This window comes from Colius striatus, chromosome 1 (assembly GCF_028858725.1).
Source record: "Colius striatus isolate bColStr4 chromosome 1, bColStr4.1.hap1, whole genome shotgun sequence".
In the NCBI taxonomy this organism is placed as follows: domain Eukaryota; kingdom Metazoa; phylum Chordata; class Aves; order Coliiformes; family Coliidae; genus Colius; species Colius striatus.
The window spans coordinates 169,768,098-169,786,060 of NC_084759.1; the positions used below are offsets into that span (position 1 = coordinate 169,768,098).

General features: G+C 40.1%; 1 protein-coding gene across 1 annotated transcript in view; it reads right to left on the minus strand.

Annotated features, from left to right (window-relative positions):
- The window catches only part of MYRFL (myelin regulatory factor like), a 39,053-nt gene extending 25,799 nt beyond the window's left edge, over positions 1-13,254 (minus strand). Inside the window, 7 exon segments of the mRNA XM_062017446.1 lie at positions 718-913; positions 4,127-4,274; positions 6,079-6,173; positions 7,640-7,886; positions 7,977-8,044; positions 13,044-13,150; positions 13,153-13,254. Coding sequence (XP_061873430.1) covers positions 718-913; positions 4,127-4,274; positions 6,079-6,173; positions 7,640-7,886; positions 7,977-8,044; positions 13,044-13,150; positions 13,153-13,254 — 963 coding nt within the window.
- Between the last annotated feature and the right edge of the window lie 4,709 nt (positions 13,255-17,963).

The following is a 17,963-nucleotide window of genomic DNA, read 5'->3' on the forward strand; positions in this document are numbered from 1 at the left end:
TCTAGATTGTTATTAGCTCATTCTACCCTAAAGCAAAAATGTAGATATATAACAAGAGAAGTGAACGTAGGCAAAGTAGCTCCATAAGTTATTTTAATGTAAATTTCTGTACCTTTCTGGAATGATACTGAGCAGTGCTTTGCTTCACATGGGAACAGATAACAGTAATATTCACTCATTTCTTCTGCATTTGAATGTATTAAACAAAACTGGTACTTACTGCCTTGTAAAAGAACTACATGGATTTGTTTAAATCACTGAACTTTGGTAGTTAGTACAAAACCTGGTAAAATCTTTCAGAAAGTTTGACATATACTTCTGTATATGCAAGTTTGTGGACCTATATTGGCTGGGAAGGATTTGGTTCTTAGAATGAAAATGGCAAGAAGAAAGGTGGACTACAAATTGTGAACTATCCAGGAAAACCGTATTTGATTCTACCTTGCTTTAGACAAAAAGAGAGAAGTCAGTGAAACCACAGCAAACAGGCAAACATGATGTCTGTCAGTATATGTCAGCATAAGCATCCGTAAAACATCCCCTTTTTGCAAGAGAGTTCCACATAGCAGTCACTAGCAACTTAAAAGAGTTCTCTTTGGTCGGTTCTTGGCCAAAAATGCCTAAGAAAAGAGTTCATTTCAATTATTTACCCTATTCTATGGATAATCACACACTAACTTATTAAAAGTAACAATCACACAGAAGATAAACACTTGCCTTTATTCCAAAAGCTTTCAAAGAAAACTTTTCTATTGGTTTCCCCCCCAGCTGAGTTTTGACATATTTTGGATGTCCAGTGACTCTAATATGGACTGTGATTTGGAAATGATTCTTCTTCTGGCACACGAAGGCATCATCTGTTGTTGAAAAATTAAATCCTTTATCTGTGACAATGTGATATCCTACAGTGGGTCTATGAAAACAAGAAGAAAGAATATCAATGTTAAGTACAGGCATATGTGAGTGACATCTTATTTTTCATGTGGTCTTAAAATCCATCTGATTTTTAGTGATAAAATGGGGCCAAAATACATCTTTAGAACCATGACTTCTACTGATACTTTCCTCTAACACTCTCACAGGTGTAAAAATGAAAATGCATATAAAACATACTCTAACTCTAGTCTGACACATTAAATGTTTGGAAACCAGAGATGGAGGAGCTTACATAATACTCACGTACAAACCTGGTATAAAGGAACTCTGTGTACCTAAAAGCCTAATGAAACCTTGATGTGTATTTAAGCATTCATTATAATATTGACAGGAAAAAAACATGAAGCTAAATGAGTGCTGTAGAGAACAAGGTTCTAATGAGCCAGCAAGACTCCCTAGTTTGTTCCTGAATTCTCACACCAAATGCTTCTGCAGAAGACATTGGGATTCGGATAAGGCTTTACTCAAGCTCAAAGAAAAGCTATTGATACCAACCCTCTAGATAGATGACTGTAAAACTCTCCTTTAAAATGTTGTCCATGCTACCCCAACTAAGAAAACTCCGATCTATTTATTCAAAGGGCTAATTTGTCACCCAAAAAGTATTCTGTCTTCATGATTCTCAGCATAGAAGGAAAAGTATCAAAAGACCTTTCTAAAAGAGCTGGTGAACTCATCATCCCAACAATGTTTCTAGTTCTCTGATTTAAGTGATGGATAATTCCGAAATAATAGGTCTACATGGCAAGGTTCTCTTACATGGGAATTGGTTTCTCTTGCTAATGAAAGTTTGACATTGATGATCTCATCTGATGCTACCAAGAACCTCTCATTAACACAATTACTGAAGATGGCTTTTCAGAACTCATTCATTCATTTGCACATTATTAGTTGGAAAAATCAAAATGTACAGACTTTACAAGAAACGTACAGATGTTATCTTCAATAAATTATGAACAAAAGACCCCTTTCAAACAACCACTGATTATCTGGTACAGGGAACAAAGTGAAAACTCATTTGGAACTATTTCAAAACTATTAAGTCACATGCTAATTTCTATTTAATATTATAATGAAGTGTCTACCATTCCCCCAAACTGTCATTATTAAAGAAGCAAAACTTCAGTTTCTTCCTACAACAGGTAATTCTTTTTATTTAAGAAGAACATTTGTGTGTTTCCTAGCAGGGAAAGGAGTCATTTCTCAATTTAGGTACAAAGCAAGTTTAGTAAGCTGACATTCTTAAAGCAGTTCCAGAGCATTTGCCTACACACAGGCAAGCAGATTGAGAAACGAAACCACAAATTTCCATTTGTCCAAGTTGACTTGTTTGGAATGACTCCCAAAGAGGAATTTCATGCTAATCATTTTCTGTGTATGCCATTTACAGTAATTAGGAGCAAATATATATTTTCATCTGATCACATGAAAAATGCTCAGTCTTACCAAGTACTTGGAAAAACTTTCAGGTATCAAGGGGTATTCCTGTCACACAAGCATCCCCACTAGAAATATACTTTGAATTATTCTTTCTATTCATAACTTGAGTCTTCAGACAATATCTTTGTAACAGAGTTCCATCAATCACAACAGTAATGGGGTAAGGGGCTAAGAAAGTGCCAAGAAGACAATGTAAAGCATAATAAACGGTAGGGCAACCTTTTTAAATGAATCTCCCTCAGCTAACAGCATTTTTGTTGTGAACTGAAATAATCAAAAGGTTAAAATACTGAATGGAAAAAAAAAAAGATGGAAAATAATCATTAACCTGAGAAATGCCCTTAAAGTGGGCACAGCATTTTTGAGGTACGGTAGTAAGCTGTCTATGTTGAGAGAGCATAAGCACATGACTCCTTTGAAGCTAACAGGATCACTATTCAGAAAATCCATGCACTGTGCTGTAATTACAGTGCATATTGGAACAAAGGCACTGCCATTGACCTCATAACTCTGACTTCCTCCACAAATAACATCTCAATCCCCTTCCATAGTAATTGCAACAGTACATGTATTTGGATCCTTTAATGCTCTGCATTGTAGTGCCATTGTTGACACAAGGCACCAAGAAATGTGAGTCTGGAACTTCGGTTTCATGTGTATGGAAACCAATAAGTAATTGGGTAGGGACAAGAGAGCAAATTCCCATCATCACCTCACAGCTCTACAGCTCTCATGTAGCTGTTGAGCCTAACAGGAGTTGGAAGACACTTCTATCCAGAGAGACAAATCATATGACAAACGCTGCTGGAGGTTTCTTGTGCCATTCAGCTCTCAAAGAGTAGCAATGTTTGGACACTGAGCTGTCTGCTCAGGGCATATCAATACCTTAGGAAAAGGGTTGTGTAGGACACAGCAAGATGTACACTGCTGTTATCAGCACTCCTTTTAGCAGGCTGGGCTAATTAAAATTAAAAATTTAAACTAAAAATTTACTATGAGGCTGGGGTAAAGGAAAATTAAAATTTACTATGCTATTGAAGTCCTGTGGAGACAGTGACAAATTGTTTGCACTGATCCTGGGGGATAAACCAGACACTCTAAAATAGCTTTTGTTGAAAGGGATCATTCATTAAACACTAGAACAGAGGAAAGCGGGGATGTAAAGTGAACTTGGAATGACCTTTGCCAGATCACATGGCACAAAAAAATATTTACAGTTCTGATTTAGACAGGAAAAATCTAAATCTTTGACTAAACAGTTGCATGTCAGATATATATATGTGCGAGAACAGTGATTAAAATGTGTGTTAGATGAGCCCAGGTGTAATACAAGTATCTTTTTTCTTTAATGTATTAATTTAATGTAATTAAATTTATTTAAAGTATTTTTTCTTTAATGTTTTAGGCCATTAGAGGGAAAGGTGTCATATGTTCAGTAATTACTTGGCCAAATGTGTCTGATTAAGGAAACAGAAATTAACGGGTATTTTAAGTTAAACTCTTTCTCCCTAAAGAGAAATCAGAAAAACTGGCATGAATTCCAACCACCATTTAAGATTCTGCTTATATGACACATCTGCAGATTCACATTCTATCATGCCTGCTGTATCTCCTTCTCCAGACTAATGTTCAGTAAGAACAAGAGATGCCAAATGTATCATTTATTCATACAAAACAATACCAGCAAAAAAAAAAAACCACCCACAAAAACAAGACAACACTTTTTCCAAGTGCTAACATCAGTGCTTACAGTTTTTCATAATTTGAGTTAAATAAGCTGTTCCACTGAGAAGTTTGATATGGTTGCCATGTCAGAGCTTGACAGTATTTTTCCAAAGCTGCATTCTGTCCATCACTGTCATATTCTTGTACTTCAGCTGCACAGTCCTTAACAGTTGCTGTAGAGAGATAGTGACAACTGAGTTATTACTTCTATGACCAGCCAAAAATTCTGCATAAATATTTTAATAAATATATTTACATACATATACATACATACAAAGCATAAATATATTGCATGTATATTTAAATCTGATTGTCCTTTACAGTTATTCCAAAAGATTTTATTATACTCCCTTGCCCTAGGAAATAACTTTTTCAGCTTTCCTGATTTGCAGAATATTACACAAGTAGCACTTCCTATTTTTATTCTCTCCAAAAGAATGGATAGTTTCCTTTAGGAAGGTAAAAAAAACATAGCAAAGCATAACATTTTACTGTAAATCTGCAACAACGGAAGAAGCAATGAAGCAAAATATTTACATACATTTCCCATTCTCTGTACTACAGGTTTAAACTGAATATACTCCATCTCACTGCAAGAGGTATTTCTTTCCAGAGGAGGCACAGCTTTCCAATAACAAGCACATTTATCCCTACATCTGATTGACTAGTTAATACTTTCTGAGATACTATACATTTTACAAAGATAAAGGAGAATATAACAAGAGAGGCAGATAACAGAGTAAAACAGAGAAAAACATGTCACTAAGCATATAAGCTAAGATCCGCTCTCAGCTCAGACAGAGCCTACAGAATCATTTCAGGTTCATTTGCAATTTGCCACTTCTGACATATAGTGGAGTGAAAAAAAATGAGAAAAAACCCACACAGTAAAGAAAATCATAGCTCATTTCTAAATGATCCCCATGCCATTTCAACCAATGGCTGTGTTCTTCCAACAGCATGTGTGTTACTGCACTTTTATTAACAGTAAATCCCAAGAAAAGCATATTTCAAAGCTATATATTTATGCATTAAAAATAGGAACAACAGTTTTAGATACAGATACAGTTTTAGTGCTTGCTCATTCTCTCTTTCCAGTAGCAGTAGACTTAGAGGACTAGTCACAAATACTGATCAAATAAAAGATACCAAAGGAAAGGAAACAGTCATAGAACCACAGAATGGTAGGGATTGGAAAGGATCTCTAAAGATCACCTAGTCCAGTCTCCTAAAACCTACTAAATCCAGTTGCTATTCATTTAAAATGTTCTGAAAGATTGATTTAATGCTGAAAAAGAACTGACTCTGAAGAAATAACAGGCAGCTCTCAGATTTTCCTCTAACAGACAAAGCTGAAACTCCTCAGATAAACTGTTCATTACAAACTGCTCATTCACAGTCTCACACTTCACAGAAGCTGATTAATTTCTGTATGTTCCTGATAAGCTTTATGCTATCAATTAGTCTAGCGGTTTTTATCTTGATAAAACAATTAACTGAATTTGGGAAAGGTATGGGGAAGAACACACAGCTTTTACCAAGCTCGCACCTGGATACACTTTGTAGAAAAAATATGGAGTTGAGATAATGAAGGGAAAGTGCAATTCATTTGCTCATCCACCACACAAATTCCCAAGCTGACCCAAGATGGTTTCTTTGCCCAGTCAATGTAGTGCCAAGCAAAGTCAGCAGAGTATGGCATCATCTGTGTACTGCAGGCTTACACATGGAGAATGGCAGAATACTTTTGTCCAGAGAGTCCTCAGGAATCATGAATGTCTAACACTTCTTTCTTTGCCAAATATAAAAACATTCCAGTTCTCAAGTACACTGGAAAGTTAAATTCCTCCAGACCTGGTACTGGACTACAAACTGTTAATACCATTGTCTTTTCAGAGCCAGAACAAGCTGTGCTCTTAACATATTTACTTGTCTATGACATGAAACATTGAAGTTCATTTTCACATAGTTGCTTACCTTGTCCAGAGTCCTGAGCCTGGAACGGAGAATCTGTGGCATCTCCCAGTAATTGTGAGAGCTTCCTTTTTTTGCCTGACACTGCAGAAATACTTCTTAAAAAACATGTGTTGCATTACTCACTTATAAGTTTAGATACAGATATGGAACAATCGTAACACGTGAGCACCTAGGTATTTCATTCTCATTGGATTATCATCTACATTCTGATTTGCCAAGGGCTTTTTAAAGGGGCTTTTTCTATTTGTTCTTGGCTTTTTAAAACCTAATTATGCATTTTTTCCTTCCAAACCATAAATTACTTGTTCTTTTTTTTTATATATGAATAGAAAAGTTGATATCTTTTTAGGAATTTATACAGTGGGTAAGTAGCAGGGTTTTATTGTTTCCTGACATTTGTATTAAAATCACACTTTTATCTTGAATACTTGTGTTGCACTGAGTGTGAACTCACTTTCCTTCTTATCCAGAAAACACCAGTAGCAGTTAAAGCATTAATGAAGAGATCACAAGGGGCTGCTGCTGTGTAACAGTTTTACCTTTCATAGAAAGCAAGATTTTGCTCCTTTGTGCAAAGGGAGAAAAAAGCCTATTCCAAAGTTTTGAGATTATAAAATGTAAACTAGAATATCCTGACAGATGGTCAGTTCTTCTGGATAGAGGGAAAAAAACAAGCCAAACTCCAGGTCTCACTCAGGCCCAGTAGGTACACAAACTAAGGTGCAAACATGAGTATAAGAAAAGCCTGCCCACCACATTAATTCTTATTCTTATTCTGAGTTTGTTCAAAAGTCCCACATTTTGTCAAGAATTACTTGACATCTTAAATTCCAACCACCAAAGTATTCTCTCAAAAAATTACATGGTTTTGACTAACTGGCACCTTCTACTGGAAAACAAAGAAAGAACACAAATAGCTCCACTGAGAAATCCAAGCCCAGCTTCCCCTACATCTGTTTAACACGTAATTGAGTTCTATAGAGGACACAGGGGCAGACCATTTGCAAGTCCAGAGCTAACACTGTTGAATTCACATTTCTCTCCCAACAACTAGAGAGGTCCCCCTCCGGCATGCATCAGTGAGTTCATTTCTACTAGGCACTGTGATGTTTGCACCACTCAATGTATTTTGAATAATTAAGCATCCACAGCACACTGCTGGGTGAATATAGCAGATGGTATATGAATACTACATCACCTGCTTATATAGATAAGACAGTTCTTTTTCTCTCTCGTGCCACTTGGCATTATGGCCAAACCCCTGCAACAGGAATTGCAAAACGCCTGAATAGTCTTATAATTCAGTTATGAAGCATCTGTTGATCTCTCTTTAGCCTTGAAATGTCTTCAAAATTGAAATCTGTTCCTACTTCCTATCTGAAGATCAATTGAGATGTATAAAGAACCCTCAAATATCTCAAAAATGTCTAAACACTGCCATCCTGTGGAAAACCCTACACCCACGGGCATTTTGCACCAGTCTTAAACCACATCTTCTACCAGCTCTACTTTTGTTTGTTTGTACCTGTCTCATCGTTTGCATAAAAGCTTTATCATTTACCCAGAAATCTGAGACGTATTTGGCTGAAAGTATGAATAATTAAAACCCAAACAGCTGGAGAACATAGAATTATTCCAAGGAGTTGCAGCATTTTCTGTCTTCAGGCCGCAGCCTTGGGGATGCCCACTGGCACTGAGGTCAGAGCATGTCTCCATGAGCTTGCAGGGAAGCTTGCTGGGTGCCACTGAAGATGGGCAGGGGAGTGAAGGTTGCAGACCAGTGGACCACGTAGTGTCATGCCATGCGGCTGCAAGGAGTAAACAGACAAGATAGTAAGGAAAGGGAGGAGCAGCTAGAGATCTCCCTTACAAGCTTAGGCCAAATTCGTGTGACCTACTCTGGAGCTGTGGTGGAGAACACGGTTCTGATCCGGAGTCCGGTGGAGAGTCTGGCAACTGGCTTTGCCTAGAGATGAAAAAGAGATTTTGAATTCTACTAGGTGGAGACATGGTGGATTATCAGAAGATAATGCTAAAAGCAACTGGAGGAAGACCACCAGATTCATGACAAGCGTCTGCAGGAAGCATGGCTTGCCATGGGTTCTGCCTCTTCTCACGGGAGCAATGTCACTTACACTTTGTTAGACCATCTCCTATGGTTCTCCACATCTCCCCCATGCAGGGAAGCTCCATCCCTACCAGGTCTTGCCCAAACCCCACTCCATGACCTGCTGACTTCAAACCACCTCCCTTCCAATAAGCCATTCTTAAGTTACTTCTAGTTACACCAGTGACTCTGAATACACCAAACTCAGAAGGTCTCTAAAGCCATTCTCTAGATGACAGGTTAAAGACCTGTAGCATCTTCAACTGCTAGCTGATTTCTTTAGGCCTTAGTTTGGCCCGAGCGCTCTCAGTCTCCATCAGATGCTAGCAGGCCCCATTTTAGCACCTTGCTTAGGAGAAGAGGCATCCCAGTGTGGAGGGAATTAGGGTCTGCCACACAGGTAGGAAATGCATTTCCCCAGTTTGATGCAAGAACTTTAATAAGCTCACCAAAAAGATCCTGCCACTTAATGTGGGGTTTCCAAGGGCAATGACCTACCTCCCCTCTTTTGCACCCGCCACAGTCTTCCAATCCCATTTGGAAGAACCTTATCAGGGACCAATAACTGATACCTTCTGTGCCTAAATCATGGAAGACTAGAAAATACTAGTACTAACTAAGAATACTAACAGGTCTATGCAAGCAGTGGCCTCAAAGGAAAGCTTCAAAAACAAACTACAAAACCAAACCACCTCATTCTTCACAGAAGACAAAACCATTCAGTCCTGTTTTAACCCCAGCACCACTGCCGATCGATTATTTAAAGCGCCTGAGTTGATCGCTGGGGAGAATCTTGATGCACTGCTGAAACCTGACTACAAGAATAACCTGTATGGGTGCGCTGGAGCAGGGACCCCCGAGGGAACCACCTGCCAGAGCTGAGGAAAGGAGTAAGGAAGGAAAAGTGGGAAGCAACGCCTCGCCTCCCCTTCACCCACCTCACCAGCGGCAGTGCAAGGGACTGAGTGTGAGGAGTGGCAGCTACAAGGAGAGTGGGAACGAGGGAGGGAGGAGTGCTCCGTTTAAATTGAGTCTTGAAAAGGTGAGGGAAAGATAGATTTTTCCTTTTCTTAAGACATGAGTAACAATTTAAAGTAAAAAAGTTTCTTCAGTGTAGACTCACTTGCCCACACAACAAATGGTGCTGAGGAAGCTGCAGGGGTCTGCACATCTGCTGCCTGGCAGCTCCCGTGCCCCCACAACCCCTGCTTCCCCTGCTGAGGAACCCTGTGCCATAGAGCTGCACTGCTCTCCTCCGTGTGCAGAGCTACAGAAGCAAGAGGCTTACCTCCCTGCTCACAGCCTATGAGTTGGAAAGCAGGGTCACCTCCCGAGCAGCTCAGGGTTGCTGGCACTCTGCACTGCACAGGAAGAACACCTTTGGCACCCTGGTGTGAGGCAGAGTCCCTTCAAACACCCAGTGGGAGCATGTGCAGAGACACAGGGACTACAAGATGGAAAGGCCGTTACGCTCTGACAGCCATTCCAAGAGCCAGGGATTAGAGGCATGACAGAGGAATCCTGGCTGGGAACCAAGAAATTCCATGTGATCCACAGCCACCTCCTTGCCAAATCCTATAGCCAAGCAGGAAAGATTTATGGTTTAACACCCCTGCTTGGAGAGGTCATCGTGGAAAGCCAAACAAGTGTGCTCTGTGATTTTTAGTGTTCCCTAGTTTTTATTACTGAAACAGATAAATCTCTGAAAACATGACCTCTTATCATTACTTTATAAAGAACTTCAGGCACACTGCTCTGTACAAGAACATGCTGGCCTGTATTTCACTGTGCAGCTTTCTCCTGACCCTTGGGGTTTTGCTGTCAGCTTGTCTCCAACAGCTCAACTCATGCATATGTCTGAGGTTTGAAAACAGGTTCTGGATTTACTCTTTGGTACCTATGCTTGGTTACATATACCTATGCTTGATTTACTCTTCGGTACCTATGCTTGTACTACAGCTCCCTGTGATACTCTGTTTTGCTTTTACATTAAGAGTATGTCTCCTATCAGACAGTGTAAAGAATTACACCTGGAACTATGCCATAGTTTAAGCTAGGCTAAGTCCTTCCTGAGTAGGTCACAGCAACACACAGATATTCCCACACTATGTAGCAAAACCACTTCATTGATTCTGTGTTGAGAAGAGCAGCATCCTAAGTCAACAGTAGACTGCTACAGAGAGGCTTTGCTTCCGTCTCCTGTCAGTTGAGGGCACAGGTCTGTCTTAGCTCCTGCTCTATTTAAAAGCTTTTCAGTCCTTCGTGAAGGTGTTTTCAAAGTAGCTTAAGGGAGAAAAAATCCTATGCCATCTAACTGTCATTCAAAGGAACTACAGAGAGTTCCACTACTACATTAGCAATAAATGGAAGTTCAAGAAATGAACGCTTAACACTTTCAGGTATTCCTATAAATTGTAGGCTGAAGCACTACCTGAAAGACAAATGCTTAAGACACATTAGGCTGAAAATGTTAGAGCAGAGGAAGGATAACAGACATTTAGTGGAACGCACCTCCTTTACCAAGGTCCAGTGTTCTGGCTAAAGTTGAGTAAAACAAAATAGCTGGAAGCGACACCCTCGGATGAAGAAAACCACACCTGTTCTCACATACACAGCAAGTATTTTAAAGCATCAATGGAAAATTCCCATCACTCAATTTTCATACTATTGTTTCTGCTTCAGGATTTTTATTTCTGAGTTTTGATGGCATGAGAGAGGATAGTCATCATCTTTGGTCACAGATTATTAGTTTTAACGTGTTCCTGTGTATTTCGTAATGGTATCACTACTACTTTTCTAACATTCCAAATCCAAACCCCTGCATTTTAGGTTAGCTCCAACTACATGATTGCTTCTTTATGTTTTGTTATTTAATTCTACAGCAGAATAATCTTTCATTTCCCTGAAAAGTAATTTTCTGATACATTTAAGTATTGTGTCTGCTGCTCTAAAGATTGTTTCAACTTTGAATATAGAGTTGGTAAATGTTTGGATTATTTTTTCTCTGTGGGATACTTGATCCATGGGCTTGAATTCCAAATATATATTTTAACTTTTTAAAAGATCCATCCATAAAAGTGCAAAACTTCCCTTCTACACAATCAGTTCACGTCCCTGGTTTCAAATACTACCTTGGGTACTTGCCATGGTTTAACTGAGAGTATTTCGGTAAAACACAAACACTTTATAGGACAGAGATAACATTCATGAAGTAGAGAGGTAGGAAAGATATGTCTCCACGTTAAAAACTTTACTGAAACTGGTACTATGCTCTTTAATATATGTATACATATATATATTCTGTAGTTTAAATTAATCTGTATTAAATGCCTGCTTAGGAAAGCACAGGGCAATCCTTTTTCTCCTTCTACTACTCAAGAGTAAAGATGAAGTCATCACATGGTGCTTCATGTGTGGCTTAAGAGGAGAATAAATGTGATGCCAATGACCTGTCTGATGCAAACTGATCTTTAAAAGCCACTTTCAGATGCACTCAAGACCTTGGTAGCAACAGCACCCTTCTTGTTGCATTCAATATTGCATGTGCCATTATCTTGGTCTGGATTTTATATAAATTTTTATGGAGGCTTTTAATATTCTTCTCCTTTGACACATTTTGGCAAGTTCCTCTCTGAGGTTCTCTTCACACACAAATAGTCTGCAATATAAAGACTTCAGAATTTTACTTTTAGAGATCTAATGATTCAGTAAATGTTCTTGTTAATCCTGTAATTAATGAAGTATTACTGTAGTATCAGTCTAAAATCCTGTTGAGCCTCCAAACCTATAGTCGCTTTATAGATTGTTTCCTTGCACATAAATATTTGGTAGCACTGCAAGTATCATAGCTAACATATCTAAGCTACATAACAGCTTATATATACACACACACATATTTATATTTCTGCTTTGTTTTGTGTATAAAAGGAAAACATTTAAAAGTTGTCATATGGGAGTTCAGTAATCTTTTTAACCTGAGACAGGTTTAGTCACTCTAAAAACAAAGGTTAGGTATATTTATATACAACAATCTCTTAATCCTTCTTTACTTTTATAGCATGGCAGAGAGAGAATCAATTCATTTTTCATTATTTAGAGCAGGTAGAAGCCTGTTTAACCCACTGTAAGTGTGCTGCTGAGTGTGCCTGGAATAAAGAAAACCCATGTTTCATTATTTTTAAAACACCCCCCTCGCTCTGCTTCTTGGCATGTGCAAGTGTCAGCTCATTAATAATACTTTCCACTGTACAACAGTCATCTGACAGTTGTCCCGATGAAAGATTTGAGTTTGAAGTCGTTGAAAAATCTATGCCCCTAACTTTCCACCTTTGCCCATGACCCTTTGCATTATGTATCCTTTGTATCTCATAAAGCTAGTCTCAGAAGAAATTAATGGACAAGGTCTCTGGTCTGAACGAGGCATTAGGATGAAAACAGTAGCTCATCTTCCCTCAAACGGGGATATTTACATGATTCAATTTATTATACTAGACAATAAATTAATATTGAACTATTCTGTACACTTATTCTGTACTTAAACACTAAACTAGCACTTACAGGAATGTTAAAATAACAGCTTTGTGCTTAATGTCACAATTAGCATAACAGTTGTGAATTATCCCAGATTTCATTATCATTCTTTCTATTGAGCAAGCTGATCATATTTCCATTACTATCCAGAAATTCATTTTTCCAAGTCTTCTTACACCTTCAAGTTTATAATATCAAGAGAGCCACAAGCCTTTTGAAACTCAGATTTCAGGTCTGACTGTTGTGTTCAGATTTTATCATGGCACTAACAAAGACAATTTAAGAGATGTTGCTATGAAGAGGAAGTACATGTTGCTATAGTACTTACAAAGTTCCAAACTCCACATCACTACTGATGAATTCCTCCAACATACTTGTGTCCACCATGGGATTTTCCAAGGCTTCATGGACATCTTGCCCTGAAATTACAAACATCAAAAAGACAGAAATTTTGAGAGATGGAATTTCGAGACAATGCTTGGTACTTCAGCCTAAGTAACACTGCCCACACTACTACAACAAAGGAAAAGCAAACCCATCCTGTCTCTTGTGTAACAGTGGGGTTACGCTTCTGGTTTAGTCATTCTTGGATGAAGGATGATGGGAGATGCAGAGCAAATGCGGACGTGCAGGGAAAGAAGATGGCAGAGCAGCACCAGGCAAACACTAGTTCATGCACAGCATTAAGGCCTCACTGAATTACTACAACAAGAGAAGGAAAGGCCCCAGTCCAGGGCAACTCGAAGATTGGGTTTAGAAGATAACTTCACGCTCTCTTACGCTGGGATCAAAACAGGTGATTGGGTAAAAGATCAGGCTGTCTCACATGGATCCCTCTGTCTGCATTAGTCAGTACTGCAACTGAGTTTCTGTAACACTCAGTTTAAAAATCCATCATCCTGAGGTTAAAGAAAGCACAAATAAAGCTTTAGAAATGTTTGACTGGTGGCTTCCTTTTATTCTCTCTGAGAAAAGAGCCTACTAACATGTTAAGCGTATTAATGAATAGAAAGGTTCAGTACTTTGTCCTTTGTTGCTTGGTAACTGAAGGCTATAAACAGTTTTTATGATTATAAAGTCTCTGGAATTCCTGATCTCAATGGAAAGTCAGACGGAACTCCCTAAAACAAAGCCAAACAAACTACATTGTAGGTTCTCCACCTCTCCAGCAAGCTGTCCATAAATGCAGGTGTGGCTAATCCAAATGCAAACAAGATAAGGCTGTTGAAGTTACTGCTCTCAGGGGCTGTGTGTGGCTCTGTCCAGCTCAGTCCCATGGCTACACAAGACCAGAGACCAGCCTGTACACCTAGCATAGCGTAGCTCAGCCCCCAACAGCTGACATCCACCTTTTCCCCTCAGTGCTGCAGCTGAGTGGGAGAACACAAAAGGTTCCTGTCAGTGAGTAGAGAAGCAATAATTGCCTTTGGTGCTTCTACTGTCATCTCACCTTATCAGCATCAGACGTGTGTATGGTAAGGAGTCATACTATAAAATGTCTTCTGTTCTGTTCTCCCTGTCTCTGATATAATTCCTTCTTGATCCAGTATTGAGACATTACTTAACTGCAAGGAGCATCTAAAATTTCACTTCCAACACCACCTTCCATACGAATTCCACATTGCTAATAAATGTCTCCTGAGTTGCTTTGTGATCACAGATTAATCTAGGCTTTGCTGTTTATCACTAATGATGACTTAGTTTTGTCTGCCTTTCCCTGTCAGAGTGCATCCTGCAGGGGTGCTGCTGATAGATCCTTGCATCCCGGCCTATTGGGATTGTATACAAACATGTCCTCCTTATGTCAGAGGAGAACAGATTCAAGAGGTGCAGCACACTTACTTGCATCAGAAAAATTGTAACGTGGAAAGCCTTGAAGTAGGAGCAAAGCACTTTGCAAAAACAGCTTAAGAATACAAAAGCCTGGCTTTCCTCAGCAGCCTTCCTCAAACCAGTTGGATTCTCATCTTTTTGTTCTTCATGTCTGAATTTAAGATATTCTTCCCTTGAATCTCAAACACTTCCCCATTTGATAATGTAGTCCACATGAAAATTACTCAATCACGTTCTCCTTCTTTTACCCAGCTCTTCCTCCTGTTCAAATAGCTTGGCCCTTTATGCAGAATGATAGAATTTTGTTATTAACATGAAGCAAGAGGTCCAAGTGTTTTTCCCATACCACAAAACCAAGAATTCCTTATTTTGACCAAGATCAGGATCTTTAACATGGGCATCCCACAGTTCAGAGATGAGCTCCGTTGCTAAGTGATGACAACAGCAAAATGTATCATCCCCTCTGAATCTCTTCACTTTGCATAAGCAGTTAAATGGGTAGGAGGAGAAAGAAGGAACATGTAATTCTGTGCTACAAGAGGAAGGAAGCGCAGCAAAAATAAGATAGGCCACCACTAATGAAAGTTCCAAGTACAGGTGCACAGAAGAGCCAGCACACTTGTCTGCAGTGTAGAACTTTCAATTTTCTTTCCAAATGTGCTTTCCAGGTCAGAGACATCAAGTGCTTGCATTGGCATCAATTCCAGCAGAGGAAGAGTTGTTGGACTTATTTATTTAAAATGGTGACAGCCATTTCACAGGCACTTGATGACAGTAAGTACTTGCTAGATAGGGGTAATACGCAAGCCAGTTGCTCACCTGGATGTTTGATGGCTGCAAGAGCAGAGAACTCCGTGTGTGTGGTGAAACAAGCCCTGCAGCAAGGCCCCTGTGCCCACACTGCAGCTCCCTGTGCAGAGCCGTGTGCCAGAGGACACACCAAGTCAGCCACCTCCGTTACCAGCTTGTGCTTGGAGAGCTCTACTCCCACACCATACTCCACACCATAACATGCCCACACAGCTCTATGAACAGTCTGCACTGAGTGACACATTCAGCTTCACTGTCACTGCATAGAGGATTGACGGCTACCCAAGAAACTGATGGAGGGCTTCATACAGTTGTTTGCATACAGTGACAGGGCTTCATACAGTTGTTTGCAAAACTGACTGCAGTCATAGATGTGACTACTACTTTTCCTGTTTCTTTGTAGGCTTAGTATTCTGTTCTCCTGTTCCCTTCAATCTGAAGTCTTAAACCTGTCAGCTCTACCACTGACTTCAGTTTCCTTGTGTATTCTCACCTAGCCTGTCCCTACCTTCCGCCCCAGATCTCAGAGTATGTCGAACTCTAGCCTCCTAACTTGGCAGTTGCTTGCTTCATACATCTCTCTTTGGCAGATGTCTCCTCCTTTCCTCCAACCACGACACTCCTGTCACCGTCACTCCTGTCATCCTTTCACTCAGGATCTCAGGGAGATCCTGAGCATCCCTTTATAGTCCTGTAGCCAACAGTTTCCCTGAATAACCTGCCTTGAGTAATTCTCACAACACTTCCATGTAGCACCTTACATTTGTCTGCATTTGAACTAGTATCTGAATGCAAGATGAGGAGATAGAGAAGCAGAAATTCTTTGCAGTAAATTTTACATCTTTAGTCACACACTGTTGTGACTAAACTTAAACTACAACCCTGTCTTCCCCAAGGAGTACCAAATAACCAGGCTATTAGGATGCTCTTTCTGAAAACACAAATTCAGCCCACAACCAATATTCTGTCAAACTCCTAGTATTGACTAAAAATCAATACTAAACTCATTATTTCCTGACATAAAAAAAGGATCACGGGAAGTTCCCAGCCAAGTCCAGCTATTTGTAGCAAGATTTGTGTAAAAACATCAGCCACCCTATGTGGGGAACAATCCATGACTACAGCATGAGATTTAAAACTGGCACACAGACCACTGTCAGTTCTCATCCACTTGTTGAAAGGACAAATTCATGCTTGCTGCAAACCCTTGCAACTTGAAGGAAATGTCTATGCTTGAGAATTATTAACAGGTTTTCATCTGAAGATACTTTACCATTACAACAGGCCTCAGCACGATCTAAGCCTGTCTTGGTATAACTTCAGCCCATTTCCTCTTAAACACCCTCAGAGCTTCCTCAGCTGCTTCTCATCAGACTTGTCCTCCAGACCCTTCACCAGCTTCATTGACCTTCTCTGGACACACTCCAGCACCTCAGTGTCCTTCTTGTAGTGAGGGCCCACAACTGAACATAGTATTTGAGGTGTAGCCTCACCAGCACCAAGTACAATGGGAAAATCACCACCTTGGCCCTGCTGGTCACACTATTTCTGATACAAGCCAGGATGCCATTGGCCTTCTGGGCCACCTGGGCACACCACTGGCTCATGTTCAGGTGGCCGTTGACCAACACCTCCAGGTCTGTTTCTGCCAGACAGCTCTCAAGCCACTCTACCCCAAGCCTGTAGCACTGCTGGGGTTGTTGTGGTCCAAATGCAGGACCTGGCACATGGCCTTGCTGAACCTCTTACAACTGGCCTAAGCCCATTGCTCCAGCCTGTCCAGGTCCCTCCAAAGAGCCTCCCTGCCCTCAAGCAGAGTTATGCACCTGCCCAGCTTGGTGTCATCAGCAAACTGACTGACTGTGCACTCAATCCCCTCATCCAGATCACTGATAAAACGTTAAACAGAACAGTACCGAGCCCTGGGGAACGCCACCGGTAATTGGCCACCAACTGGATTTATCTCCATTCACTATAACTCTCTGGGCCCAGCCATCCAGCCAGTTTTCCACCCATTTCAGAGTAGGTCCATTCAGGCCATAGGAAGCCAGTTTCTCCAGGAAGATGGTGTGGAAGACTATGTCAAGGGCACTATTTAAGTCCAAGTAGTTCTACTATAGGGGCTCAGTGAAAAGTCCAGCTGAAATTCATTGACTTATACTAAGATGCCTATGTTACAGGGCTGATAATTTCTTAACTTCTTTCACGCTAAAGGACTCAGAGTGCTAGTTGCTATTTAAATTGTTCAAGATAGTCCAGTTCATTTTGACTGAAAGAGACCTGGAATCATCAATAATAGCTGCTGGGCCAGCAGAGCTATGGTCATGAGCGCCAGGCATGCATCAGCAACAAACAGGAATAGGTTAAGGACAAAACAGCTGTAGCTGCCAGAACTGCAGCCAACCAGGAAGTATCAAAGACAGTTATTCAATGTCAGAAAGACTAACTCCAATGTTAGGGAGTGAGCTTTCATCAAGCTAGATGGCTTTTCCCAAAGTCACATTTTCCAGAGAAACAAATCTTAGCATTAATAGTTTAAATGTCTCATTTCCTCTTCTTTTTTCCTCCGTTTCAATCTCTCATCCTTCAAATGGTATGAGAGTCT